The following is a 27827-nucleotide window of genomic DNA, read 5'->3' as shown; positions in this document are numbered from 1 at the left end:
AAGGAATCCCAATCAACACAACAGTGGTTATTCTTGGAGAAAGGGATTGGCACGAGAAAGACTTTCATTTTTCACTTTTCTTCTGTATTGTTAACTTTTCAAACAGCATATATATTACTGTAAGCAGGGATTTATCAGGGTGATGAGCATACTGGGCCATTTTTCCTTCTCAATACTTCTGTTAAAAAACTAACCGAAAACTTAAAAGTACCCAGGATTAAGCCCGTAAGGAAGTTAACAGGTAAGTGCGAAGTCTTCTTTCCCTTCCTATACAGATTTCTCAAGAGGATCAGAGGTAACAGAGGTTGTGAGGGCAGGGCAGTGGGGGTAATGCAGGAGCGCAATCAATTAATCTGCCCTTTGAAACCATATTTTTAATGTTTTCATCAAACTGTGTCAATACAATTTGAAGCAAATGCCAGCTGGAAAACCAGGCCCAGAAATTCATAAAGGAAACAATCTTCCAAACAACAAGGAATGCCAAGGTGCTCTTCCACTCCAGCTGCGCTATTAGTGGCCATGATGGTACCAGTCAGCCAGTGTTATCCATGTTACCGACTGTTTACCTGAAAAGAGAAAAACTTAGATTTCAAAACCTGTAAGGACAGAATTTTAAGGATGGAAGATGTTTAAGGTGGTTATCCAAATCTCCCTATTTTTATAGGTGAAAAAAGACTAGAAGTATGAACTGTTTTCACCCAGACTAGCAAACTAACAACGTTTACTGCCCCCAACCCCAACTCTTCAAAAATATGCCTTTCTGACCTTGTAGGGAAATTCACGACCTGTATATACTTACCACATCATCAATTTTCAGAATGCTCCGGACAGTTTCAGTTGCTAGAGTCAGTGCACTGACTGAAACCAGCAGAGGCTGGACAACCAGTTCCTCCAGTATGTTGGAAATACCACCCTGCAAACCAGTACAAGTTGCTTTTAGTGTTTGTAACTGATCCGTATCACCAACTACAGTTACCAGTAAACCTCAAGGCCTCTCAAACTTAGTTTTCCCTTAGTCTAGTCAAGAGTCAGATACTCTCTACTAAGCTCTTCTCTACACTGTAGCTTGTATTTCAACTAAAATTTGGAAAAATTGAATTCCAAGCCTAACTCCAAAACAACTCCTTATAAGCATCTTTTAGTTAAAAATACCCTGGCAAAGGGCCTTCCCTGGTGGCGCAGTGGTTAAGAATCTGCCTGCCATTGCAGGGAACATGGGTTCAATCCCTGGTCCAGAAAGATCCCACATGCCGGCCCGTGCACTACAACTACTGAGCCTGCGCTCTAGAGCCTGTGAACCACAACTACTGAGCCCACGTGCTGCAACTGCTCAGGCCCGCGCGCCTAGAACCCATGCTCTGCAATGAAAAGCCACCACAATGAGCCCGCGCACTGCAACAAAGAATAGCCTTCACTCGCCACAACTAGAGAAAGCCCACGTGCAGCAATGAAGACCCAACACAGCCAAAAATAAGTAAATAAAAAATAGGGGCTTCCCTGGTGGCGCAGTGGTTGAGAATCTGCCTGCTAATGCAGGGGACACGGGTTCAAGCCCTGGTCTGGGAGGATCCCACATGCCGCGGAGCAACTGGGCCCGTGAACCACAACTACTGAGCACGCGTGTCTGGAGCCTGTGCTCCGCAACAGGAGAGGTCGCGATAGTGAGAGGCCCGCGCACCGCGATGAAGAGTGGTCACCACTTGCCACAACTAGAGAAAGCCCTCGCACAGAAACGAAGACCCAACACAGCAAAAATAAATAAATAAACTCCTACCCCCAACATCTTAAAAAAAAAATTTATTAAAATATAAAAAAATAAAGAGTATCCTGGCAAAAATTACGTAGATGATCATAGTTATTAAAAATTATGAGATTTGTTTGCTGTACACCTGAATCACAATATTATAAATCAACTATATTTCAGTTAAAGAAAAAAGTTATAAGATTTTAAATTATCTGATTCCCAATTCTGAATTTGGACATGTCTGCTCTACACCCTGCTTTTACGTCATTCTCACTTCCCACTTTTAGATTCCTACTGCCACTATCCTAGTCACCTTTAACCTAGGATTACTGGTGATGGTCATAACAGGTGAACCTATCTCCATTCTTCCCTCCTTAAAATACTCTTTTCAGCACCTTAGCCTCTTGGTTAAAAAAACTTTAGTGGCTCCCAACTACTGGAATTAAAACACAAAAAAACACAAACACCCATGCCTGTCTCAACAACTTAAAGGACTCCTCATTCTAGCTTTTATCTGATCTTTCCAATCTTAAAGTCCACTGTATGACCATCATATAGCCTCTGCTCTAGACAAAATGAGTAACTTCTTGGTCCCTCTTACCTGTAAACCACTGCTTCCCCATCTGAAACTTTTTCATTCCCTACCAACCAAGGCTGCAGCTTCATGAAACTTTCCCTAACCAGGTAGTGCCCTCCTTTGAGTTCTGTAACCATTCCAAAAATATCATCTTGGATTGTCAATTTTTTTCCATTACATATTATTTGTCATCTCAATAAAAGGAGACATAAAACATTAATACAAAAGGGGAAATTATTATTGTTCTATGTGTTTAACCTATACAACTACACTAGGCTGGTGCTCACAACAGCAGCAATGGTTGACTACACACCAGGCATCTTTGTAAGAACTTTCTAATTAGTAATGCATTTAATCCTCACAGGCCTATGAGGGAACTATTAATAGTCCCTGTTTTTACAACCAAGAAAACTGAAGCACAGACTACGTAACTTGTTAAAAATTGTACAACCATTAGATGGCAGACTTAATGAACAATACTTCTGACTTAAGGCATAATCTTCATTCTCACTAGATGGCATACATTAATTAACCTGCAGGTCTTATACTTAAATCCAAGGTTAACTCTATTTTTGATTACAAAGCCTTTCATTTGACAATTATGAAGCTTTTAGTATTTTATAATAATCAACATTTTCTGCAGTAACTAAAGATTAAATTATTACCTTTCGGACATTAATGCCTGTAGTTTTTTCTCCTTGGGCATGCCTGTTTCTTAGTTCTGTTACTGTAGAAATGGGATTCAGGCCAGCATTTTCAGCTAGTGTAGACGGAATGACCTCCATAGCATCTGCAAAAGCACGAACGCAGTAGGATTCCATACCACTCAATGTTCGTGAGTATTCAGTTAACCGCAGGGCCAATTCTATTTCTGGAGCACCACCTCCTGCAATAAGAGCCCTGAAATTCACAAATATATTTTTAGCTTATTTTATCCAACAGAAAGCTATTTTTTAAAAGTAATAACTTAGTATTTATACCTTAATAATAAAAATACCCAAGTTTTTATGTTCAAAATGTTACACAGTAATTTAATATTACCTCTTCTTCACTAAACAGCGAATAACACATAGGGCATCATGAATGGAACGCTCAGCTTCTTCAATCACCAATTTGTTAGAACCACGAACAACGATTGTAACTGTTTTTCCAGGGCTTGCACAGCCTGTAATCTTTAGTAAACAAACTCCTAATTAGGTATTTGAAGGATTAAAACAAATAAAAAAAAACCAGGCAAATAGAAGCTTAATTTTAATATTGCTACCTTGATCAGTTTGCCAGAACCATTTAAGCTGACCTCCTCAGCTAACTCAGCCGATCCCAGCATGTCAGCAGTGAACTGGTCAATATGAGCAACTGGTTTGGTTCCAATAGTCTGAGAAAAATAGTGGTATACACAAATTGAGAAGTCTGAATAGTGAACATTTTCACACATACAGATACTAAGAATATTTTACCTTACAAATGAATTCAATATCTTCTCTTTCAATATCCTTAACCACCATAATCTTCATTTTGTTCAGGAAATGTAATGCAAGATCACTAAGAGCATCTCTAAAATACAAAATCAGTGATTATGTCAATACTAGGTTAGAAAAAAACTTTGCTGTTCAACTCCTTTTTTACGGTTTTAGTAATTTTACTGTTGTTTAAATAGCCAATGATTTAAAAAATTATTTGTGAAGGAAGATGCTTTAAACAGCTTACCAAGTTTATGACCTCAAAATTCTTAAATAAGATTTCTAATGAATATTTAAAACATATCCCAACGACACCATTTGTAAAACACACAATAAAAATTATTTTTCTTAATACTAAATAAGTATAACTGATAATTAACAATTGATGCTTTATGAATTTAGAAATTAAGTATGATGTAATTCAAGACTCCACAAATTTATACACTTTTACACAAATTACCTGCAATGATCCTCCTGACAACCCTTGATACTGAAGGGCAGATATTACTATCCTTGTTTTACAAATAAGCACACTGAGCTTTGAGAACAGTTTATTCAAGGTTACTAGCTATTACATAACTTGTATTTAGAACCAGGTATTCCAACTCTTCATCAAGGTTTCTATATCAAGAGCATCCATAATACTTTCTGGCATAACATATTAATATAGTACATGAGAATATGTCTACCTATTACAAGAAAACACTGAAAACACACAAAAAAGGGATCAGTTCAAACTTTGGAGAATTCTTCCAATCCATGGACTATCCAGCATTCCCCCCAAAAGAACTTCTACAATTTCAAGGCAAGCTATTGCATGGACCTTTAAATAAATGCCTCTAAAATTTTAGCTAGCTAATTAATTTTAGACTAAAGTTAGGTTTTTACTTGAGAGTGAGGATCTTGGTCTAGAAGGATAATATATCCCACATTTAAATGATCATAACACGAAGAGAACTCACTTTAGATCATTTACCAGAATACAACAATATCCTAAAATGCAGATTCATTCCAGATTTCTAGTGGTTTACCCACCTCGAATGTTTCTTAAAAAATTGCTAGAAGGGATCCAAAATCAATTATCATTAAGAGGTGAACAAAATAAATAGCCCCACACCTTAGAATAGACTTCTGTATGAGAAGAACGTTACATCCTGTTTTCTTAATTTGCTTCACTAAATTTAGAATATAGGCTCTCTCCTCTCGAAGTACTCGGTCCATCTGGACGTAGTCAGAAACTACTATTTGATTGTCCATCTGTTCAGAAAAAGAACGTATTAATAATTTGCATTTTAAGAGTCCTTAAGCAAAAAAGTGAGACTTTTAATGAAAATATTATGTATAGTATAAATTCAACCAAAATCATACAAGAAATTATAGACACGCACAGAAAAAATTCAGAAAAAGGAGTATACACAAAACTTAACTCAGGTTTTTTACTTTCATCTATACAAATTGCTGTCTTATTTTTTACAAGTACATTTTTGATGATCATAAAACATAAGAATGATTATCCTATTTCGTGAATGTCAGTTCTTTTCATATGAATTTACGCATTACTGAAATATCAATAATTTCAGTTGCAACCTTTTTACTCTATGAATTGTTAAAAAAACTGGTATGCTGAAAGGAACTACGAAGGACAAATACTGTTATACAAAGACCTACAAAACAACGTTTTTATGTGGGTTAAAATCTGGGAAACAAACGACTCAACAGGAAACTTGTATGCCAACACAATGTAAAATGAGAGCAAACCTGAATGAGATGACAAAGATCAACCACTCCTTCAGGGGATGGTACTTATGACTGATAGATATGGGAATAATAAAAAATGGTGGTTTTCGGAGTGTGGGTAATAAACTGGTTTTAAAATTCCATTGTGCAAACATAAAGACAAAAGATCTGCCTGCTAGGGAAGGATGGGTAAAGGTTTCTGTTCTCAGAAAGCTAGAAAGAATCTGGAAAGTCCATTTATACTATCACTTTCACATAACCTATTTTTATTGTTTCATAGACATCCCTATCATTATTTGTCTTCATTTGTGAAGTGAATGCTCAATTTCAGTAAATAGCCAACTGAGATTATAGATTTATCATGTGTGGCATCCAACATTTTCTACTTTTATCTAAATTTTACTAATTATTTTTAGATCCTTGCTTTTTATCACTGGTATCAGCATTTTCTATTTTTATAAAAAGAAAAATTTCATTATTAAAAAGTCAAACACCTAAGGAATCATTTCATTTGGTTTTACTTACATCTGTTTTGGGAGCAGATAAGCAGAACTGAATAAGCCCAATCTTAGCCTTTTCAACCCTGGTTATACCAGAATTTGCCACCTTTTGAGTAAGAACCAGACCTTCCACCAACTCACAGTCATCAATTGTCCCACTAAGAAAAAAGAAAACGAAATAGTTATGAAGGGGCGGAAGTCTTCAAGTTTAATAGATTGCTAACAGATTAAAAATCATCAGTCTGATAAAATGTGCTTCAGCCTCACTCACATTTATTAGTGCCCCATTCCTGAACCTCTCCAATCACACCACTGCCCTGCCATCATTAGGGAATATAAATAAATTCTTGAAATTCCCACATTAACACAAGTTGTCATGAAAACAAAACAACCAAGTGTATGTGACTTTCACCTATGTACTTTTCATTTAACTTATTTATTTTTGGCAAGAGCTTATGTTTACTTTCAAAATTAATTTTTATTAAAGTTATAATTAGAGATGCTTACCCAAGTTTCTTAACTATTTTAACATCTCTAAGATCTACACTAGTAGCTGTGGCTGGGTCAATCACTTTCATCACTGCATTTACAGTCATTGGAGAAAGGAGACTTGAATATTGAGAGACAACCTAGAATTATTAAAAAAGAAAATAAAGTCAGTGTCGTAACACAAAAAGTCCTAGTTTTTTAATGATAAAGGTATTCAAGAAGTAATCTCAATCATTTTTTTGGCTGGGGTGGAGAGCATATGAGAAAACATTCCATATAAACTGTCTTTTCCACTCAGGTTTGTCAGTCACCATATAAAAACATATGCCTGTGTTCCTCTTTTATTAATATAGTAGTCAGGACTGACTAGATTACTAGTAATTCTACAGGAAATCCAAAAGAACAAGTTAATTTTCTGCTGAGGTTTCCTATCTAAAATGAATTTATGATCAGATGTTATGTATGTGCACCCCTATTACTGAGGGGCTGACAAAAATAGCTAATGGTTAACATTTATTGAGCACGTATTATATGTCAGGCAGTGGTTTTAGCACTGTACATTCATATATTCATTCAACCTTCACACGAAAAACCTGCAACAGCTTAATTAAGTGGAGCCAGCATTAAACCCAAGCAGTCTAGGTTCTATGACCAATGCTTGTAACCACTATGATATTCTGTCTATATTAGTTCTGGGGACATTTATCAATAATATTACTTAATATCACTAATACTATCTAGCTTTCCACTTAATATATAAATAATGCTGATGAAAAGGAAAAAGAATGGGATGGGGGTGTGACACACAACATAACAGAAAACAGGTGACATGAGTTCCCAAGAAATTTAAACTTACATCACTTCTTTAAGTTTGGTAAGAAAAGCAGCATAGATATTAGTAAGAGATGGACCATGATGGGCAGCCCTATCTTGGGTTCAAATCACAGCTCTACCTCTTATTAGTGGGTCTTGGGTAAGTTATATAACTTCACTAGACCTCTTTTCCCATCTGTAAAATGAAGATACTACAACTTACCTGAAAGCCTTGAAGGAGTAAATTTTACTTGAACTAATTCAGTTATACAAATTAGCTACCTAGTCACTCTTGAGAGTTAACATTTATGAACTGTACAGCATCAAAAATCACAGTGTAGGGACTTCCCTGGTGGCGCAGTGGTTAACTGAGCCCACGTGCTGCAACTATTGAAGCCTACGCGCCTAGAGCCCGCGCTCCTCAACAAGAGAAGCCACCGTAATAAGAAGCCCGCGCACTGCAATGAAGAGTAGCCCCTGCTCGCCGCAACTAGAGAAAGCCAGCAGGCAGCAATGACAACCCAACGCAAAATAAATAAATAAAAATAAAAATCACAGTTGTGCTTCTTAATGAACCTTAAACTGTAATTTTACAATGATCCCATAGTGCTTGTCTCACCTTTGAGTTCAATGAAGTGGCTGCACTATTTAACAAAGTTTCTCTGTCACTCAGTTCCACAGGTCGAGACATGTCAGTCAAGATTTCAATACCCTTTTCCAAAGCCTTCTGGAATGACTCAGAAATGATGGTGGGATGAATCCCTGCCATTTGTGAAAGGTGAGTTATTTAATTGTAACAAATAAACTTCATATTTGATATGACTTAAAATTTCTCTGTTCATTAAAATTTCAAAGTAGTCATAAATTTTAAATTAATCTTAAATAATAATGGTTTGAATAACCTTAACCACTAATATGTCTAATATTTTTTAAATTTCCATTTAATTTGGAATAGATCAATTACATACTCCTATGATATTTAAGACTAAAACCGATTTTTCACTTTTCAAAACTCTACAAATCTACATAATAATTAGAATAAGTGACTGGCGAGTCACTATGACATTTAGACACCATTTACCAAAGCAGGAACCCATACTTTTTCTCCTAAATCACAGTTCTCATTTATATCTCAAGTTTAGTACACCACCAACCAGTCATTTTTGAAAAGGAAAATTTTATCAAGTTCCATTCAAAAGGAAACCTAGCCAAAACAAAAACAAATAAGAACAAACAACACCCCCCAAAACCAAACCCAGAAGCAAAAAGAAAAAAATTTCTAATTAATATGGTAAATATACCAAAATTTAATCTAAAAATTCCTGCTTAAAAAATTCTGCTCCAAATTAAATTGTAAATCTCATATTACTTAATATTTTTTTGCCTTTATTCAGTAATAAAGCATGTCCTATGTTCTACCCACCTTTCTGAAGAAGCTTGGTACAGGAATCTAAGAGAGAGCCAGCAATAATGACCACTGATGTCGTGCCATCTCCTGCTTCTATATCCTGAGCCTTAGATAGCTCCACCAGCTAAGTGAACAGAACATGTCAAATTGCTCAATGAGAACTATGAGAACCCAGTAACATCTAATTCAAATATAACATCAATGACCTTCACCATGAGGTTCACATATAGAATTTGATTATTATCAAAACTGTAAGATTCAATATACTTGACTTCTGATTCGCTGTCCACCTTGGTCTCATTTAAAAATGACAACCTATATAGTTGTGGCATGCAAAATTCTACTTACATACTTTCTAACAAGCTATATTATGATTTCCAGTTCAGACTGAGGGTTGTAAATTTTTTCTTCCCAGTACTTAAGAGAACTATGGGTACCCTGTAGACTCAGAAGCTATGAAATGCAGCATTCAGATGAGAGAATATTGTCAGTTTGAAATCCCTGGCCAAGTTTATCTAAACTGACCCTGCATGAAGCATAGTCTGATTCATTTTCAGTCATCTTTAACTAATTAAAAGAGACTTTTTAACAGATAGGAACTTCTAAGGAATTTGTTTTTGCTGAAATGGTGACTTCTCACTTGACACTGCAATCACTATTATGATCTGTAGTTGAATTAGAAACTGTTTTTAAAAATAAATGTCAGTGCAAGTTTAAACACAAGATTTATTTTGCAAACAATTAAAATGATTTTGCTCTCTTTCAGTTAACACCCATTGAACTAATAATTTGTACAATTTCATGTTTTTCTCCCTTCCTCATATGTGTGGCACACTGCTGTGAACAAAGACAAGGAGTCATGTTTTATTACAACTTGCAATGGAGAATATAATGCTAGACATACAATGTATCCTAAAAATATGCCTGTTTAGCATATAAAAGGAAAAATTTTCACCATGTTTTAAGCAATATCATGTGATCAAATAAGAAAAATTTAACTGTTTACCAAATATCAAACAATACACTTAAAAAACCCCCACCTAAAAATTATACTTACCATTCTGGCTGCTGGATGTAACACCTGCATTTGTTTCAGAATGGTGGCACCATCATTTGTAATGGTCACATCACCTTTTCCATCTTGAATCTACAAAGTTTGGTTTTTTTAAAAGAAAGTTATATTTCAAAAATTTTGTTTTCTTCATCCAGTATTGATGTGAAATCCTAAAAGCTCTACTAATTTGAACACTTCTTGTACAGAAGTTAACTTATGTTTGCATAGTGCTTAACTTCAAATTGTTTTCCCTTACATTGGTATAATGATTTAAGAATACACAGTAATATTCCAGCTTTGCAAATGAAATAGCTGGGTTTTTTCCTACTTAAAAGTGAAGGAACTGAGACACCAAAAAAGGGATAGAAACGGTATTATAAAGAATCATTATCATAAATAAAATATGAATTATAGTTAGGTCCCATTCATCCCAAAGTAATCTATCCCTTTCTGAACTCTCAAAGCCTTTCTAACACTTTACTTTTTAAACAGCACATCTTAACCCTCTATAGAGCGCTTGCAGTATGAACAGCAGCACTCAGTAAGTAATGAATGATTGAGCCTTTCACCATTTTATCCATTCCTTTCGGTCCAAGGCTTGTTCTAATAGCATCAGCAACGGCTGTAAACAGAAAAAAAAATAAATCAAGACCCTTTAAAGAGCATTTTTACCCTCAAATAATCATTTTGGACTTATTAGAATATGGTGGACAATTCATCATGTTCACTAAAGAAAATTCAATGTCTAATAATAATCTACTGGAAACAGTAATTATTTTACTCCTTTAATTGTACGACGCTTCACTTTTTGTTGATAAAATCACTATACATAGCACTTGTACTCTGCATGTGGTAAAATAAATTTTGAGGGTTCACCTAATCTTCCTTTAAGTATCAAAATGGTATAACCTACTTATGCGCTCTGAATGAGGACTGTATTATTTTCTCCATTCCTTAAAACAAGCCGCGATAATAGGACAACTATATAATTTGCTTATTTGTTTACTCTGTCTCTCCCAACTATAGTATAATTTCTGAGGGCAAAGACTTTTGTTTACTAATGTGAAGCTGGTATATGGATGGACCACAGTTTAAAAAACAGTAACAAAAACCTCTTTGAACCCAAAACCAAATCAAACAAAAACCCCACAAAAAAACAAAACCTCAAAACCTTAACTAAATCTAAAATCATAGTATTTTTAAAAATTTTTATTTATTTAAAAAATTTTGGCCACACCGTGTGGCATGCAGGATCTTAGTTGTCTGAGCAGGGATTGAACCTGCGCTCCCTGCAGTGGGAGCACAGAATCTTAACCACTGGACCATCAGGGAAGCCCCTAAAATCATAGTCTTTAGACATCATTACTATGTTATGAACCATCTCTGGACATACAGTCTACCACTCCATTCTTCTTATTACTTGTCCACGAGCATGTTTCTATTTTATTGATCCACTTATTATTTTCTAAGAGAAATTGTAATTGATGTACTTGATCCCCTTTACTGCGACAGGTCCAGGACAAACGATTAAATCTCCCCACCCTTTTTTTAAAAAAGATTTAATTTTATTTATTTTTGGCTACTTTGGGTTTTCATCGCTGCGCGTGGGGTTCTCTAGTTGTGGCGAGCGGGCACCACACTTTGTTGTGGTGCGCGGGCTTCTTGTTGTGGTGGCTTCTCTTTGTTGCGGCGCATGGGCTCTAGGTACGTGGGCTCAGTAGCTGTGGCACGCAGGCTTAGTTGCTCCGCAGCATGTGGGATCTTCCCAGACCAGGGATTCAACCCATGTCCCCTGCACTGGCAGGTGGATTCTTAACCACTGCACCACCAGGAAAGTCTGCCTTCCCCTTTCTCATATACCATTTCACCCCATATACAAAGGGCTAAGATAGTGCCCTATTGTTGTATACTCCACAACTAGCATAATGCTTCCCCTTCATTGTATAAACAACGCATAATCTGGACTTCCCTGGTGGTGCAGTGGTAAAGAAGCCCGCACACCCTAGAGCCTTCTCACTGCAACTACTGAAGCCCGCGCGCCTAGAGCTCGTGCTCTGCAACAAAGACAAGCCACCGCAATGAGAAGCCTGCTCAATGCAATGACGAGTAGCCCCGGCTCGCTGCAACTAGAGAAAAGCCAGAAAAGCCTGCGCACAGCAACGAAGACCTAATGCATCCAAAACAAAAAATAATAGTAATAATTTAAAAAAAACATAATCTTAAAGAGAGTAAGAGAAAATATTTGGTATAGTTTAAGAATTATATTCTACTTAATTATTTCATAATTTGGGGCTGCATTTCCTAATTATTCAGCCATCCTTACCCTTTCAGGTGATTTTAGCGGACCCACATGGCCACAATTCTACAAGCAGACCAATTCATTTTAAGAATGCGCCCTTATATTCATCTATGTGAAGACTCTAGAAAGACACATTGTGCAAAAAATAAAAAAAATTCTAGACTGATTACCCCTCTGAAAGTGTTTGAAGTTTAACACACTGTGTAGTAGTACACAATTATATGTTAAATGACTTGTGCTGAATAGTACTAAACGACCACTACTACTTTTGTGTGTGTGGTTTTGATATCATCAACCAATGGTACTTAATATACTTTTTGGTTATTAGCAAAATAAAAAACTGGCTCCATGAATTACGCTAAAGATGCATCTGGCAAAACGTTTTCTCAACCAGTTTGTAGGGTTTTGCCTGACTTGGACAGACTACGAGTGGCCCTTAGTTCCACAAGCTCTCCTCACTTAAGATGTAAGGGTCATGTTTATAGGTAAATAGATGGCCTTTTCTTCCTATATGCATACCTCCCTCGTTCAGTTTTAATTCTCTGTGCACTGATGTTTCAAAAGCTACCAAAGTAAACGTCCCATCTTGTATCCTCCTTGTTTGTTGAAAATCTACCATATTATATAGCATTCTTGCCCACCCCCCTCCAACAGCCCCAGAATTTATCTAACATCTTGTTTCTAATGTAATAAATCTAAGTTTCAACTATGCTCCCTAGATAACTATCCACCAACTTTTATTTCCAGGTAAATATTCTCTCTTGAACTTCCAAATGACTCCTAAATTTACCCATCTGGTCATTCTGACCTCCTCAACTCATTTAGGCTCAAACGAGAACCTATTCTTTCTTCTTCCACCATCCTCCCTTCAGCGCACCTGCTTCTTTCAGCAGCAGCATCACACCCTCAGTCACCTAGACAAATAACCTCAAATATTTGTAAGGCTGTACTTTGTATACATCTGGCTCTTCATATGCTTTCTCATTTAATCCTCACAGCAACCCTCCAAGTTAGGTACTATCTCACTACACTGAAGAACAATCTGTAGCTGCGCGAGTTGTTTTAAAACCCTTTCCAAGACACCAGGCCCTTCCAGATTCGGACCGACTTTACCTTTCCGATCTCACCTCTCATTTCTTCATGCACCTTATGCTCTAACCCGAATGAAATACTGTAGCAAATACACATAACGGCAAGATCTCTAAGCATTTGTTCTCACTTTTCCTTCCAGACTCTTCCACCTCAACCCGACTTATCTTAATCCTCACAACTCCCTTTCTGAAAAAAAGGGCAACTTTCCCTCCCCGATTTTATAAGTAAGGAAACCTTGGTTAAAGGTCACAAAGCCACGAAGTAACGTAACTGAATGAAACCCAGGACTTCTTAAATTCCACCAAAGGCCAAACTGTTCTCTACTTGCTCGTTGCACGTGCAGAGAGGACATCAAAGCACAATGCGGCCTCATAATTATTCTCAAACAAGATGGGTCGGTTGGTTCCCCACATCCCAGTACAATGGGCCCCGCCCCAATCTAAGGCGCAGAGAGTGTACCCGAATTCGTTTCAATAGCTGTACCGAAAGAAGCTTTTTAGTAAGAACAAGAAAACTGAAAAGTATTGTTCAAACATTCTACCAGTGGACCGCTGCATGCGGGCCGCGGCCTCTTTCTTAAATAGGATGAATGAATGCAGCACGGCCCGGCAAGAAAAATTATGGGCGTCTAAGACGCAGAATAAGGCAAGTCCAAAGGCCTCCATACTCGGGGTCGGAAATCATGGGCAGAGAACAGACAGGAGGATCCCTGCACTGAGCTTATTCTATGGGAGGCCCACAGGGGATCATCCGAAGGAACAGAAAACGAATCATGCCCATCCAAGACTGGGAGTGAGAATGCACAGCTAAGCCCGGAGGGCCACGGCTTAGGCCGGGCAGCGATACCTTTGGCCGCGGAGATGTTGCTGAAGCGGATCTGGGCCGGCTTATCGCGGTCCTGATAGGCGCTCTTCCCGCGGCCGCCAGCAGCCCCGGCGGGCGGCCCGCTCCGAGTGACTATGTTTTCCGGCATGGCAAGCTTGGACGGGTCTGCGTGAGCTCTGGAAGGACGGATGGACGCGGATTCCCCCTGGCCCGGGACTAACGATAAGCGCCCACCGCCTTCTCGAAGCTTCCGGAAAACTACGCCGGCGCCGGGAGGAGGAGGCGGGGAAAGGGGCCTCCCTGGAGGCCCGGCGCCGCCGTGACGTAGAAGGCTGCCCGCTGCATGCCGGGTGCGGGGGTCGCGCCGCGGATCTTGGGGCTGTTGGGAGCTGTTGGCCTGCGGCCCAGTGGGCGGTGGGCGGGCTCCTGGGAGGCAAAAAGGACCACCTGCGATTGAATAAGGCTAGAGTTGGGACATCTCATCTCCTTGGCCCTGAGGTCCCTTCTGTTAACTCAAGCTGGACCTGTCCGCTAGGAGTTGTAGCAGCCGGGAGTTACTCCTGGGTGGGTGGGTGGGGCAGGGCTGAGTCGGTTTTTACTGGCGGTAGACGTGTATTTTATTCAGTTTTATATATTTTGAAAGCGAGTTGGAAGAGAGGTTGGAAGGGGTGACTTCTTTTCCCCCCTTTCTTGTTTTAATTGAGGTATAGTTGATTTACAACATTGTATTAGTCTCAGGTGTACAACTCAGTGATTAAAAATGTTCATGGATTACACTCCGTTTGAAGTTATTATAGGGAATTCCCTGGTGTTCCAGTGGTTAGGACGCAGTGCTTCCACTTGAGGGGGCACGGGTTACATCCCTATTCTGGGAACTGAGAACCTGCAAGCCGTGTGGCGCAGACCAAAAAAACAAAAAAACTAATTATAAAATATTGACTATATTTCCTGGGCTGTACAATACATATATCCCTGTAGCTTATTTATCTTATATGTCCTAGCTTCTGCCTCTTAATCCCCTATCCCTGTTTTGCCTCTCCCACCCTTCCCTGTCTCCACTGGTAAACACTAGTTTTTTTTTTGTTTGTTTTTTTAAATATTTATTTATTTATTTTTGGCTGTGTTGGGTCTTCGTTTCTGTGCGAGGGCTTTCTCTAGTTGCAGCAAGCGGGGGCCACTCTTCGCGGTGCGCGGGCCTCTCACTATCGCGGCCTCTCTTGTTGAGGAGCACAGGCTCCAGACGCTCAGGCTCAGTAGTTGTGGCTCACGGGCCTAGTTGCTCCGCGGCATGTGGGATCTTCCCTGACCAGGGCTCAAACCCGTGTCCCCTGCATTGGCAGGGAGATTCTCAACCACTGCGCCACCAGGGATGCCCACTAGTTTTTTTAAATTATGTATCTGTGAGTCTGTTTTTCTTGTTATATTCATTCATTTGTTTCAGTTTTTAGATTCCACATATAAATGATAACATATAGTATTTGTCTTTCTCTGACTCATTTCACTTAGCATAATATCCTCTAGGTCCAATGCATGTTGTTGCAGATGGCAGAATTTCATTCTTTCTATGACTGGGTAGTATTCCATTGTGTGTATATACCACATCTTCTTAATCCATTCATCTGTTGATGGACACTTACGTTGCTTCCATATATATATATATATATTTAAAGAACATTTATTTTATTTTGGCTATGTTGGGTCTTCGTTGCTGCACGCGGGCTTTCTCTAGTTGCGGGAGCTGGGGCTACTCTTCATTGCGGTGCGCCGGCTTCCATTGCGGTGGCTTCTCTTGTTGCGGAGCACGGGCTCTAGGTGCGCGGGCTTCTGGGCGTCCGTAGTTGTGGCTCATGGGCTCTAGAGCGCGGACTCAGTAGTTGTGGCGCACCTTGTTTGCTCCGCGGCATGTGGGATCTTCCCGGACCAGGGCTCGAACCTGTGTCCCCTGCATTGGCAGGCGGATTCTTAAGCACTGTGACACCAGGGAAGCCCGATATCTTGACTAATGTAAATAATGCTGCTATGAACATTGGGGTGCATGTATCTTTTGGAATTAGTGTTTCCATTTTCTTCAGATACATGCGGAGAAATGGAATTGCTGAGTCATGTGGTAGTTCTATTCTTTTGAGAAACCTCAATGCAGTCTTCCACAGTGGCTGCACCAATTTACATTCCCACCAACATGCCTGCCAATATTTGTATTCTTTTTGATGCTAGCCGTTCTGACAGGTGTGAGGTGATACCTCATTGTGGGTTTTTTGGGGTTTTTTTTTGCGGTACGCGGGCCTCTTACTGTTGTGGCCTCTCCCGTTGCGGAGCACAAGCTCCGGACGCCTAGGCTCAGCGGCCAGGGTTCATGGGTCCAGCCACTCCGCGGCATGTGGGATCTTCCCGGACCGGGGCACGAACCCGTATCTCCTGCATTGGCAGGCGGACTCTCAACCACTGCGCCACCAGGGAAGCCCTCACTGTGGTTTTGATTTGCATTTCTCTGATGATTTGCGATGTTGAGCATCTTTTCACAAGAAGAATGTCCTCTATTCAGGTCTTCCGCCCATTTTTTGATTGGGTTCCTTTTTTTTGGTACTGAATTGTATGAGCCGTTTATATTATAATTTTTGATATTAACCCCATATTGGTCATATCATATCATTTGCAAATATTTTCTTCCGTTCAATAGATCGTCTTTTCATTTTGTCAATGGTTTCCTTTGCTGTGCAAAAAAGCTTTTAAGTTTAATTAGGTCCCATTTGTTTATTTTTGCTTTTGTTTCCTTGTGACTGCTTTTCTTTGATTTAGATGTTGGAGTTGGTTGTTGAATATTGATTGATACTAGGTGGTAGTTAGAAATTTAAATATACACTGGTTAAATACCAGAGAATCTTAAAAGTTTTGGACCTGTGATTGCCTACCAAATCAGGACTGCCTGTCTAGTTAGTACAGTGCCTTAGTTTTACAGTATTTTCTCCTGCATAACATAGCCACTGACTCTTAGGGAGCCTGAACATTTTCATAACAATCATTTAGTTCAGTTATGTGCTAGTTGCAGTGCTAAACCCTTTACACGTTTCATCTCATTTAATACTCTCAACAATCCTATGAAGTAGGTGTCTATCTTTTTTGGTAGGAGATAAGGGAACAAAGCACAGAGAGAACTGAAGCCCAAGGTAAACCTGTAAATAGATGGAAGAAGTATTCCAATAGAGCAACGACTTCAGAGGTCATGAGCTAAACTGCTGGGCTTTTTTTACTTCTATATTTTAATATGAAAATAACGCAGGTGAAGTTCTTTCGATATTTGTTCACAAATAGTTACTTAGCATCCATAAAATGATGGATGCCTGGGATAAGTTCAAGGACAATTGTTCATAGTACTTAATCCTGTGATCTTTAGGAGCTTTTACACTCACTCAGGTTACTGGCCGTAGAAGATGAAGCTGCTTAGGTGCTCTGAGATCCGTAAGTCTAGGGCTGATTTCTCTTTAAAGGAGCAGATTACTTCTATGCAGCCCACAAACATGCTATGATTATTTGTTAAAACAACTGGTGTAGTATGATGGAAACAAGTGTGATGATGATGGAAATAGCATTAATTTGGGGGCTCAAAGTTCTGGCTTGAGTTCCACTTCTGCTATGTATTAGCTATGTAATCTTGGGTGAGTCATTTAAGTTCTTTGGGTCTCATTTTCCTCATCTATAAAGTAGGAGGGTTGAATTAGATGGCTTCTAAAGGCTTATTAAACTACTAGTTTTATTAGTGTGAGGAATAGACCTGTCAGCCAGAAAGGACAAAGCAGAATTTGGAAGATGCCATTATTGGCTTTTGGGGACAGTCTCCATAGGTATGACAATTGCTTTAATTAGCTGAGAGGTTTCAAGTTATAAATACATATTTTTCTTTTTCTGTGACAACTGATATTGGAATTATTTTTCTTCCTAGGATTAAGCAATAATAAATGCTGAACATTTGATTGCTTAAAAGTATTGGTGTACACTAATTCTCTATTAGAATGGAATTTCAATAAGTATTAAAACATACAACTTTTGTAGGATACTTTATAGATACAAAGCACTGTTGCTAGTGAAGGATAGACATGTTGGAAAAATTCCTATTGTATCAGATCCAAGCATAGTTAAGACATATGTGGGAATGTTGGCAATAACAGTAGCCTTATAGAAGTTCTCTAATGATTTGTAAAATAGTTTTTATAAAACAATAATATTTGGCCAACCATCCAATTGAGGGTTCTCCTCTCTAGGATGGATGCTGAACCATGTGCTAAGCCCTCAATAATAAGACCAAGCCAGGCACCATTTTGGATTGGAAAAGGAGGCAGGAATGTGTTTAACTTTTCTCTCTTAGGTTTTCACTCCATCTCAAAGACATTTTTTTTTTTTTTTTTTGCGGTATGCGGGCCTCTCACTGTTGTGGCCTCTCCCGTTGCGGAGCACAGGCTCTGGACACGCAGGCTCAGTGGCCATGGCTCACGGGCCCAGCTGCTCCGCGGCATGTGGGATCCTCCCGGACCAGGGCACGAACCTGCGTCCCCTGCATAGGCAGGCGGACTCTCAACCACTGCGCCACCAGGGAAGCCCCTCAAAGACAATTTTTAATTGTTATTTTTTATCCATATTTCTTCTCTTCCGAATCAGTTTATGTTGTTGAGACCACCATTAAGCTCTGTTTTCCTAAACCGTATTGTTTGCATCATTCTTTTTAAAAGTTTGGCTTGCAATATGTTAACATGAAGCAGGGGCCTGTTTTCCTTAAATACATTTTGATTTTTCTAATTTTCTCTGAAAGGTTTCTAGTTCACATTTTTATCACTTTCTAACCCTCCCAGTTATAAGATTTCTATCTGAAAATGGGAGAAGGAAAAACCAAAGGGGGGTGCTGGAAAACTTAGAAGTTTTGTGATCTATTATAAGTAAACAAGTAACCAGATGTCCTATCTAAAAACAGAAATGAACTAATATTTAATTATTGTAGTACTATCCAGAGCCATAGAAGTTGCAAATTTGTGGACAAAATTGATGACTGTTATTTTGGAGGTCTAGGGTGTGGAGGGACACAACACAAAAAGAGAGGCAGCAGACACTAGATACCTCCTGATGGAACACGAAACAAGCTGAACCTGAGTCTAATCAAGTTCCTAGATCTAACTACTAATTTACAGATTTGTAGGACATATAAGGATAGAAGAATATATTTTTAAAAAATGATATCATGAGGGTATAATCAATAAAATCTAAATTGTGGGAAACTCAGTAGGACAAATGACCTACAAATGAATTGCAAGAAAATGAAAACAAAAAACAATGAAGTTGGAAGGGGAACCTATAGGTAATTGCATTTGGCTGGCTAATCAACTACTTAAATATTCAGACAAACAGGTAAAAAATATGAAGTTTGTAAGACTATCAGAAATTTGAATACTGATTGATATTCAATGATTGATTATTAAGAAAGTATTTTTTAATTAGAATATGGAAAAATGTATTATGGTGTTTTTAAGAGCTTTTAAGAGAAGCATACTGAAATAGTTACAGATAAACTGCTATGATATCTGGGATTTTCCAAATAAAAGAGAAGGGTGAAGTGGATGGGAGTAGAAAGGAAACAAGATAGGCAGTGTGTTGGTATTCTTTGAAGTTGGTGATGGGGACATGGGAGCTCATTATACTATTGTTTTTACTTTTTATGTGTTTGAAATTTTCCATGAGGAAATGTTTTTTAAAAATGTTTGGCTGTTCAAAAAGAAAACAAGACTAGATTTCTCCATGTATTTTCCATCTTTCTAAATTCAATCCCATTTAAATCTTTGAGTCTGAATTTGAATTAAAAATACTTTAAAATGCAGAATGAGAGTTTTGTTCTGTGGCAGTTTCATTCCAAATGCTTGCTGTGATAGTTATCTTGATTAACACAGCTCATTAAAGGATAAAATAACACACAAGATACATAGAGAGGTAGCCCACAAATAAATGAGCACCCGTATGCTCTGAACCATTATCTACTCTGTCACCTAAACCAGAAACCTGGGAGTCATTCCTTTCCCTCTCCCCTCATCCAAACTCTGCTAATTTTACCTCCTTTATGTCAAAAATCCATCTCATATTCTCCATCCTAAGTGCAGCTCCCTTAGATCAGACCCACATCATCATCAATTTGATTACTGTGATAGTCTAGCTTTTGGCCTCCCTTGCTCCTTCAGTTCGTTGCCACACCACTACCACAAAGCTCAAATCTGATCTTGTTATTACTCTTCTGCTTAAAACCTTTCAGTGACTCTTCAAGGACCAGATATAAAAATCAGCATTACATGGAAACTTTCCATCTCTATGACTGAGGCCCTGTCTATCTTTCCAGGTTTATTATCCTAGGATCCTGGTTCCACTTTGCTACTGTAGGGGCGGAAGCTATATCTTTTTCTTTCTACCCTTCTAGGTGCTTGGCTGGGGCTCTGTAACAAAAGATAGATAACAAGAGAAAAGCATACAGCTTTATTTAATGTAAGTTTTATATGGCAGGAGAGCCTTGATAAGGAAATTAAGACTTTGAAGAAGTGGTTAAAACTGAGTGTTGCTGTGATTTGATGAAGAGTGGAAAGTTGTGGGAAAATGTGATGGGACAAAAGGATATGAGCTAAGGGTAGTCAACTGGGAAAACTTAGTAAAGCCTGTTCTTCTCTCTGTCTTTGGAGGTAAGAATGCTCTGGGTATAGGGAGGGTACCTCTCACATGAGGGTCTTATGACCTGCTTCAGGGAGAAGGGGGAAGTCAGAGAATCCTTGCACCTGTCGTTTCTCAGGTTCCTTCAAATATTCAGTGTGCCAAGATGCCATATTTTGGGGTAGTGTGTCCTGAATCCTACCATTACACTATGGGGTTCCTAGTGTACCTCAACACACCACTATGTTTTGTGCTTGCATGTATAGGGATGTACTATTTCACCCGCAACATACCTGGCTATTCACATTAAGCCTTTCTTTGACTGATTCAAACTGAGTTAATAATTATTTTCTTTCTTTGTCCACCAATTCTGATAGCTACTTCTAGGCACTAAGTAGTAACAACCCTTAGTTCATTGCATTTAAATAATTTATTGATACAGAGGAGGAAAAAATAATTTTCCCTCCCACTTTTCTGTTCTGGCTGGGACCCCTGTATCAAAAGACAGATTAATGAGAAAAACAGAGGTTTATTAACGTGTATACCTCATGTATACATGTGACATACCCAGGGAAAAATGAGTAACTCAAAGCAGTGGCTTAGAACTCCTGTTTATATACCATCTTCAGCCAAAGACAAAGGAAAGGACCATGTCCAGGAACTCATTTATGGAGAGATGACAGGGAAAAGCATGGTAAACAAGTGTAAGTTATCGCAGATTTAAGTCGGTGCATTCTCCATTGATAAGGGTCTAAAGTTGTCTTCTGGGATTGGTTTTTGTACTTTCTGGTAGACAGGGAAGGAGGGACACCTTTGAAAATGTATGTCCTGTTTTTAGGTGAATAGGAGAAGGGCTGTGAGCTTTCCTTGTATCTGCTTATTCTCAGTTGCCTTCAGCTCAAAAGAATCCTTATGCCAACGTGGTATATTTTGGGGTGGCATATTCTGCTACCCTTCATTTACATATTATTTTCCTTTACCAGAATGTAAGATTTTAGAGCAGAGTGTCTTATTCATTCTGTATCCCCTGGAGCCTAGCAGAATGATTGGCACAAAGCTCTCAACCAATATCTGTTGAGTGGAGAGTGAATGGAGATTAAAATAGAACTGGAAAAGGCAGAGGAGAGACAGGGAGCAAGGAGAGTTTATTGCAAAACTTAGGGGCCCCTGTATTTCCACATTATTTCAGTTCACATTTTAAATTTTAACATTTTGCAGAGCTGGAAAATCTTATAAAAACATGTATTGCTGGCCTGAGACCAAACAGCCTGTAAGCCATAATAGGAGCAGTTTAATAGGGGAAGCGACTAGCTGCTTAATGAGACTTAGAATGGGAACTTATCTGACCACAATGAAAAGGAAACCTGTTTAGCAGAAGGGCCACTAGTTAGATGCTTATAATTTCCTTTGAGCCAAGGCTCAGGGTATTTTCCTTGCTGTTGTCTCACAGCAATTAGGCAATTCTTTTAATAGGCCTGCGTCCAGGTTTATCATCTGCGAAACAGGTTGTGTTTTGAAATTTAATAAAATAAAGCTTGTGCTTTGATCCTTTTGTTTGAAACGCATTCTAAAAATGCGGCTGTTACCAGCCTTGAACAGTTATATTGGCAATAGCAGCCCCTGGTGGCACAGGGATGATTTTTTTTATTGGTCATCTTGGTGTTTTGGAACTTGTAGGCTCAAGCAGGCCCGGTGTTAAAAAACAAAATTCAACTGAGTAAATTTTAAAGATTTTACTGGCTTTATTCAGTGATTCATGAATCAGGCAACATCCAATCTAGCAAGTAGAAAGTAGCTCCAAGGAGCTGTACAAAATGAAAGACTTTTATAGACAGAAGGGAGTGGGAACATGGAAGTTACACTAGACAAAAAAGAAGGTTGGTTATTACAAGGTCACCTTCGTTTAGCGGATGGCAGGGATCTATCAGTTTACCTAACTGGTGTTGATTACGAGATTCCCAGTTGGTAATTAAGTCTCAGTTTGGTGATGTGGAGCCTAGCGTAAGTGACTCCATTTTGGGCCTCCTTCCTTATTTTTAACAAGTGATATGTCCAGGTATAACATACATTGGAATAAAAGTTGAATAATGATAGTGATATGCAGAATTTCCCCCTGCTTCTAATAAAAGAGCAATCTATTTATTGTAAGGATTAATTAGAACTGGGAGTACTAAGAGAGAGTTCTTAGAACCAGTGGAAAACTGGCAGGCTTACAGAAACTTCAGAGGGGTAAATTAACCCCTAGATATTGTAGACTACATTTGGTGTGTACTTGCATTTTGGGGAGAAAATATCTGAGGCCTCTATAAGATTCTGAAAGCATCTAATTTTATCAAAATGGTTATGAAACACTATGTAAGGTGTGTGGCTTTTCTCAGTAATGCAGAACACATGTTCTTTAAAGCTTTTCATTAAAAGAATTCTGATTTTAGGACACACATCTTTTTTTAAAACTGAAATACAGTTGATTTACAGTATTGTGTTAGTTTCAGGTATATAACAAAGTGATTCAGATATATATATATATTTTTCCAGATTATTTTCTATTATAGGTTATTATGAGATATTGAATATGGTTCCCTGTGCTATACAGTAAATCTTTGTTGCTTATCTATTTTATGTATAGTAGTTTGTACCTGTTAATCGCATATTCCTAATTTATCTCTCCCTTTCTTTCCTCTTTGGTAACGATAAGTTTGCTTTCTATGTCTGTGGGTCTGTTTCTGTTTTGTATATAAGTTCATTTGTATCATTTTTTTTTTTTAGATTCACATATAAGCAATACCATATGATATTTGTCTTTCTCTGTCTGGCTTACTTTACTTAGTATGATATTCTCTAGGTCCATCCGTGTTGCTGTAAATGGCAATATTTCATTTTTTATGGCTGAGTAATATTCCATTATTCCAATAATATTCCAATATGTGTGTCTGTATACATATATATATGTATATATGTATGTATATATACCACATCTCCTTAAACCAATTGTCTGTTGATGGGCACTTTCTTTATTTATTTTTATTGGCTGTGCAGTGCGGCTTATGGGATCTCACTCAGTTCCCCCACCAGGGATTGAACCCAGGCCATGTCAGTGAAAGCCCAGAATCCTAACCACTAGGCCACCAGGCAACTCTTGATGGGAACTTTATCTTTTCATTAAATAACTTTTTATTACAACAATATTATATGTACACTGTAGACATTTAGAAAAATCAGGTAAGCAGAAAGAAGCAAATAAAAGCCATCTGCTCAGAGATATACTTCATAACCATGTTGGTAAATAACTTTCCAGACTTTTTTTAGGCGGGTTGATAGATTCAACTATATAAACCTAAGGAACACATTGCAATGTAAGTGACAAACATTAGTATTACTAATGTGTAAAGAGATGTTAGAAATCACTGAAGTGACAAACCTCTGTAGAAGGTGGACAAGGAAATGGGAAGAAATACAAGCAGTCAATAACTATATATAAAAAAGTCCTCACGTCGGTCTTCCCTGGCGGTGCAGTGGTTGAGAGTCCGTCTGCCGATGCAGGGGACATGGGTTTGTGCCCCGGTCCGGGAAGATCCCACATGCCGCGGAGCGGCTGGGCCCGTGAGCCATGGCCGCTGAGCCTGCGCGTCCGGAGCCTGTGCTCCGCAACGGGAGAGGCCACAACAGTGAGAGGCCCGCGTACCGCAAAAAAAAAAAAAAAAAAAAAAAGTCCTCACGTAAAGGTGGTTGTTTAAAACAAGACAGCAGGCCCCAAATGGAGTCACTTATGCTAAACCAGTCCCACATCACCAAACCGAGAATTACAGTTTCACCTTTCCCAGAAATGGAATCTTAAACCAGCCAATCAGGAACCGCCTAATCAGCACTAGTTAGGTAATCTGCCTGATAGATCCCTGACGTCCCCTAAAGGAAGGTGACCTTGTAATAACCAACCTGCTTTTTTGTTTTGAGGTACAACTTCCTTATTCTCACTCCCTTCTGGTAAGGTTTCATGGAAATAAATGAGTACAGCCTTTCTGGTGGGTAATTTGGAAGTCATGTACTTAATAGTGCTTTCTATCCACTCACCACCCTTATTTTACTTTTTCCCTTACATGGACCATTCTCTGCAACTCCTGCAGGCACAATTAACAGGATGTATAGTTTATCTCTAGGTTTGTTTTTCTTGGAGTTCTGAAATCATCTCTGAATTTGCTTTTTAGAAAATTAATTCCTTTAGGGAAAGAACTATCTTATATCTTTTCTAGTATAAAGAATACCTCCTGACTTCAGGCAAATGCTGGATAAATATTAGTTAAAGTAGTCTAGATCAGTGATTCTCAGCAGCGTGGCACTACTTCGAAAGGGGTATTTCAGTTGTCACAATAATGGAGGGGGAGGAATGGCCGGGGCTGGACAGGCACCAAGGATACAAGACATCTTGCCATGCAGGGGACATTCGTATAGGTGAAAAACCTACCTGTTTATTATCGTCTGAGCCTGAAACGTAACATTTATACATTGAAATGCATATATTATAACTTCCTTTCCTTTTATTTTTATCCTAAATTACAGTTAGGTCATTATATTGATTTTTAAATTGTGATATAATTCACATACTGTGAAGTTCATTTTCTTTTAAAGTGTACAATTCAGTGGATTTAGTATATTCACAAAGTTGTACAATCATAGCCACTATCTACTTCTAGAACACTTTCATCATCCCCAAAAGAAACCCATTAACAGTCACTCTCCATTCCCCACTCCTCCAGTTGCTGGCAACCATTAATCTACTTTCTGTGTATATAGATTTGACTGTTCTGCACATTTCATATCAATGGGATCATACAATATCTGGCCCTTTCTGTTTGTCTTCTTTCACTTAGCATGTTTTTAAGGCTCATCCATGTTGCAGCATGTATCAGTAACTCATTCCTTTTTATTGGTGAATAATATATTGATTTTTGGAAATTATATGGGTAAGAAGTTATATTATCTATGCACTTTATTTTAGGATAGTAAAGAAAGTGTTAACAAAATATATGTTATAGAGAGGAACATTGGATCAGAGCCACTAATCTAGCTGGAAAGACAACACACATGTATGTAAAAAGGCAATTAACAACCCAGAAAAACATATTACCAGGGTATAGTTAAATTTTTCGTGGACAAAGGTGCACAGGTAAGGATTAGGCAGAGGTCAGATTTGAGTGATAGATGCTATTCAGTTAATGGATTGGCAAAGCTTGCAGTGAGATACAGCCATCCGAAAGTTAAACTGCCACCCGCATAGGATGCTACTCCGTCTAAAGTAATCTCCATTGAGCAATTTTTTTCTTCGACAAGCCCCTGGAGTGATGAAGGAAATAAGCGGAAGCAAAGTGAGCGGTATGGAACTTAATGGATTGATAGCTCCGCGGTGGCAAACCTAAGGGTTGGGTTTTGCAGAGCTGGGAGGGGCCAACACCGACCCCTGCTGGAACTCTGCCGCCACTTTCCTCTCGCGCCTTTGTCCAGCTGTTTAGGCCCATATCGGCTGCCGTGGCGGGGCCACGCGCAGCTGTTGGGGGGCGGGGCATCCGCCAACTATGGCGGGCGAGCTTGAGGGCGCTAAGCCGCTGAGCGGGTTGTTGAGCGGCCTGGCTCAGGACGCTTTCCATGGGCACCCGGGCATCACGGAGGAGCTGCTGCGGAGTCAGCTCTATCCGGAGGTGCCACCTGAGGAGTTCCGCCCCTTTATGGCGAAGATGAAGGGGATTCTTAAGGTACCGCTACTCCCTGCAGCCTCCGCCGCGGAGTCGAATCTCTTCCCCGCCGCCCTCCGACTCGTCACCCCAGAAGCTGAAAGGCTTCCCTCCTCAGACCTCCGCTCCAGGGGCTCCACATTACGCTCCTTCAGATCCCCTGCACTCGCTCTGTCCCTTTTCTCACTTTCTTAGGGCTCCCCGCAGCAGTGCTGACCGACACCCACCGGAGAAAACTTGGGTTTTGTCTCCAGACACTTCTCTCTTGTGTAGGTTACGATTTCGAGTTGCCTCGGCGGATCTGTGCGCTCCATACTTTTTAAAATTAAGAGCGATCAAGCTATCAGCTTTCCCAGGCCGTGGAAGTGTTCAAGAATGTTAAAGTGGTCATGTGTATGCCGGGATAAGGGGTGGGTTAGCCGGAGTGAACCCCAGCCAAAGCAGTCCACTGTATGGTTAAGAGAGCACGTTCACCAGCTTGAAGTCAAAGAGTAGCTCAGCCTGTCCAATAGAAATGTAATGAGAGCCAGACATGCAATTTTTACAATTTCTAGTAGCCACATTAAAAAAGTAAAAAGAAAAAAGTGAAATTAATTTTAACATTTTGTTTAACCTAGTATATCCAAAGTATTATCTCTTCACGTGTAATCAATATACAAAATATTAATGAGATTTTTAGATTATTTTTTTCACTAAGTCTTTGAAATCTGGTGAGTATTTTACACTTAAAGCACATGTCAGTTTGGACTAGTCACATTCCAAGTGCTCAACAGTCACTTGTGGCTAATGGCTACCATATTGGACAACACTGGTGATAGGACTGAATCTAGTAATTAAGTGTACTCTAGAGATAACCTGTAAAAATTATTTTTGTGGGCCTCCTATGTGTTAGGAACTCTGTTAGACATGTTATATTTTATTTAATTTGTTTCTTGCAAAAACCTTATGTGGTGTACACCCATTTTAAAGATTAGGAAACAGGCTCAAGGAGTCTAAGCATTTAGCCTAAGCATTACACTTTGATTAAAGTCAGTGTTGATATTTCATCTGTTATCCTTTTGCAGTTACTGTGTTTCAGAATTGCTTATGATACCTTAAAAAGGCAGTTATTTATTTTTTTTAAAGATTTTGTTGTTATGGACCATTTTTAAAGTCTTTATTGAATTTGTTACAATATATGTATATTTTTACATCTTTATTGGAGTATAATTGCTTTACAATGCTGTGTTAGTTCCTGCTATATAACAAAGTGAATCAGCTATATGTATACATATATCCCCATATCCCCTCCGTCTTGAACCTCCCCCTCATCCTCCCTATTCCACCCCTCTAGTTGGTCACAAAGCACCGAGCTGATCTCCCTGTGCTATGCGGCTACTTCCCACTGGCTATTTTACATTTGGTAGTGTATATATGTCCATGTCACTCTCTCACTTT

At 38.9% G+C, this 27827-nt stretch overlaps 2 protein-coding genes across 5 annotated transcripts in view; one reads left to right on the top strand and one right to left on the bottom strand.

Annotated features, from left to right (window-relative positions):
- Window positions 1–354: 354 nt before the first annotated feature.
- On the bottom strand, window positions 355–14276 carry CCT4 (chaperonin containing TCP1 subunit 4). The gene is made up of 14 exons (XM_067704934.1): window positions 14020–14276; window positions 10352–10404; window positions 9786–9875; window positions 8744–8852; window positions 7940–8082; window positions 6526–6647; window positions 6044–6176; window positions 4899–5038; window positions 3779–3875; window positions 3586–3696; window positions 3363–3493; window positions 2987–3221; window positions 800–913; window positions 355–566 (listed from the first exon to the last, which is right to left on the bottom strand). Exons 1-14 carry the CDS (start codon window positions 14144–14146, stop codon window positions 552–554), a joined length of 1620 nt encoding a protein of 539 aa, XP_067561035.1. The 5' UTR covers window positions 14147–14276; the 3' UTR covers window positions 355–551.
- The window catches only part of COMMD1 (copper metabolism domain containing 1), a 160859-nt gene continuing 147299 nt past the window's right edge, over window positions 14268–27827 (top strand). For 2 of the 4 annotated variants that reach the window (XM_067704940.1, XM_067704939.1), the window contains exon 1: window positions 26218–26411. In XM_067704940.1, coding sequence (XP_067561041.1) covers window positions 26235–26411 — 177 coding nt within the window. In that variant the 5' untranslated portion in view covers window positions 26218–26234. The other 2 variants (XM_067704941.1, XM_067704942.1) reach the window with 2 other exon arrangements.

The sequence above is a fragment of the Pseudorca crassidens genome, chromosome 14, assembly GCF_039906515.1.
Source record: "Pseudorca crassidens isolate mPseCra1 chromosome 14, mPseCra1.hap1, whole genome shotgun sequence".
Lineage (NCBI taxonomy): Eukaryota > Metazoa > Chordata > Mammalia > Artiodactyla > Delphinidae > Pseudorca > Pseudorca crassidens.
The sequence above is the reverse complement of the archived record's forward strand: the minus strand, read 5'-3'. Positions and strand labels throughout refer to the sequence as shown.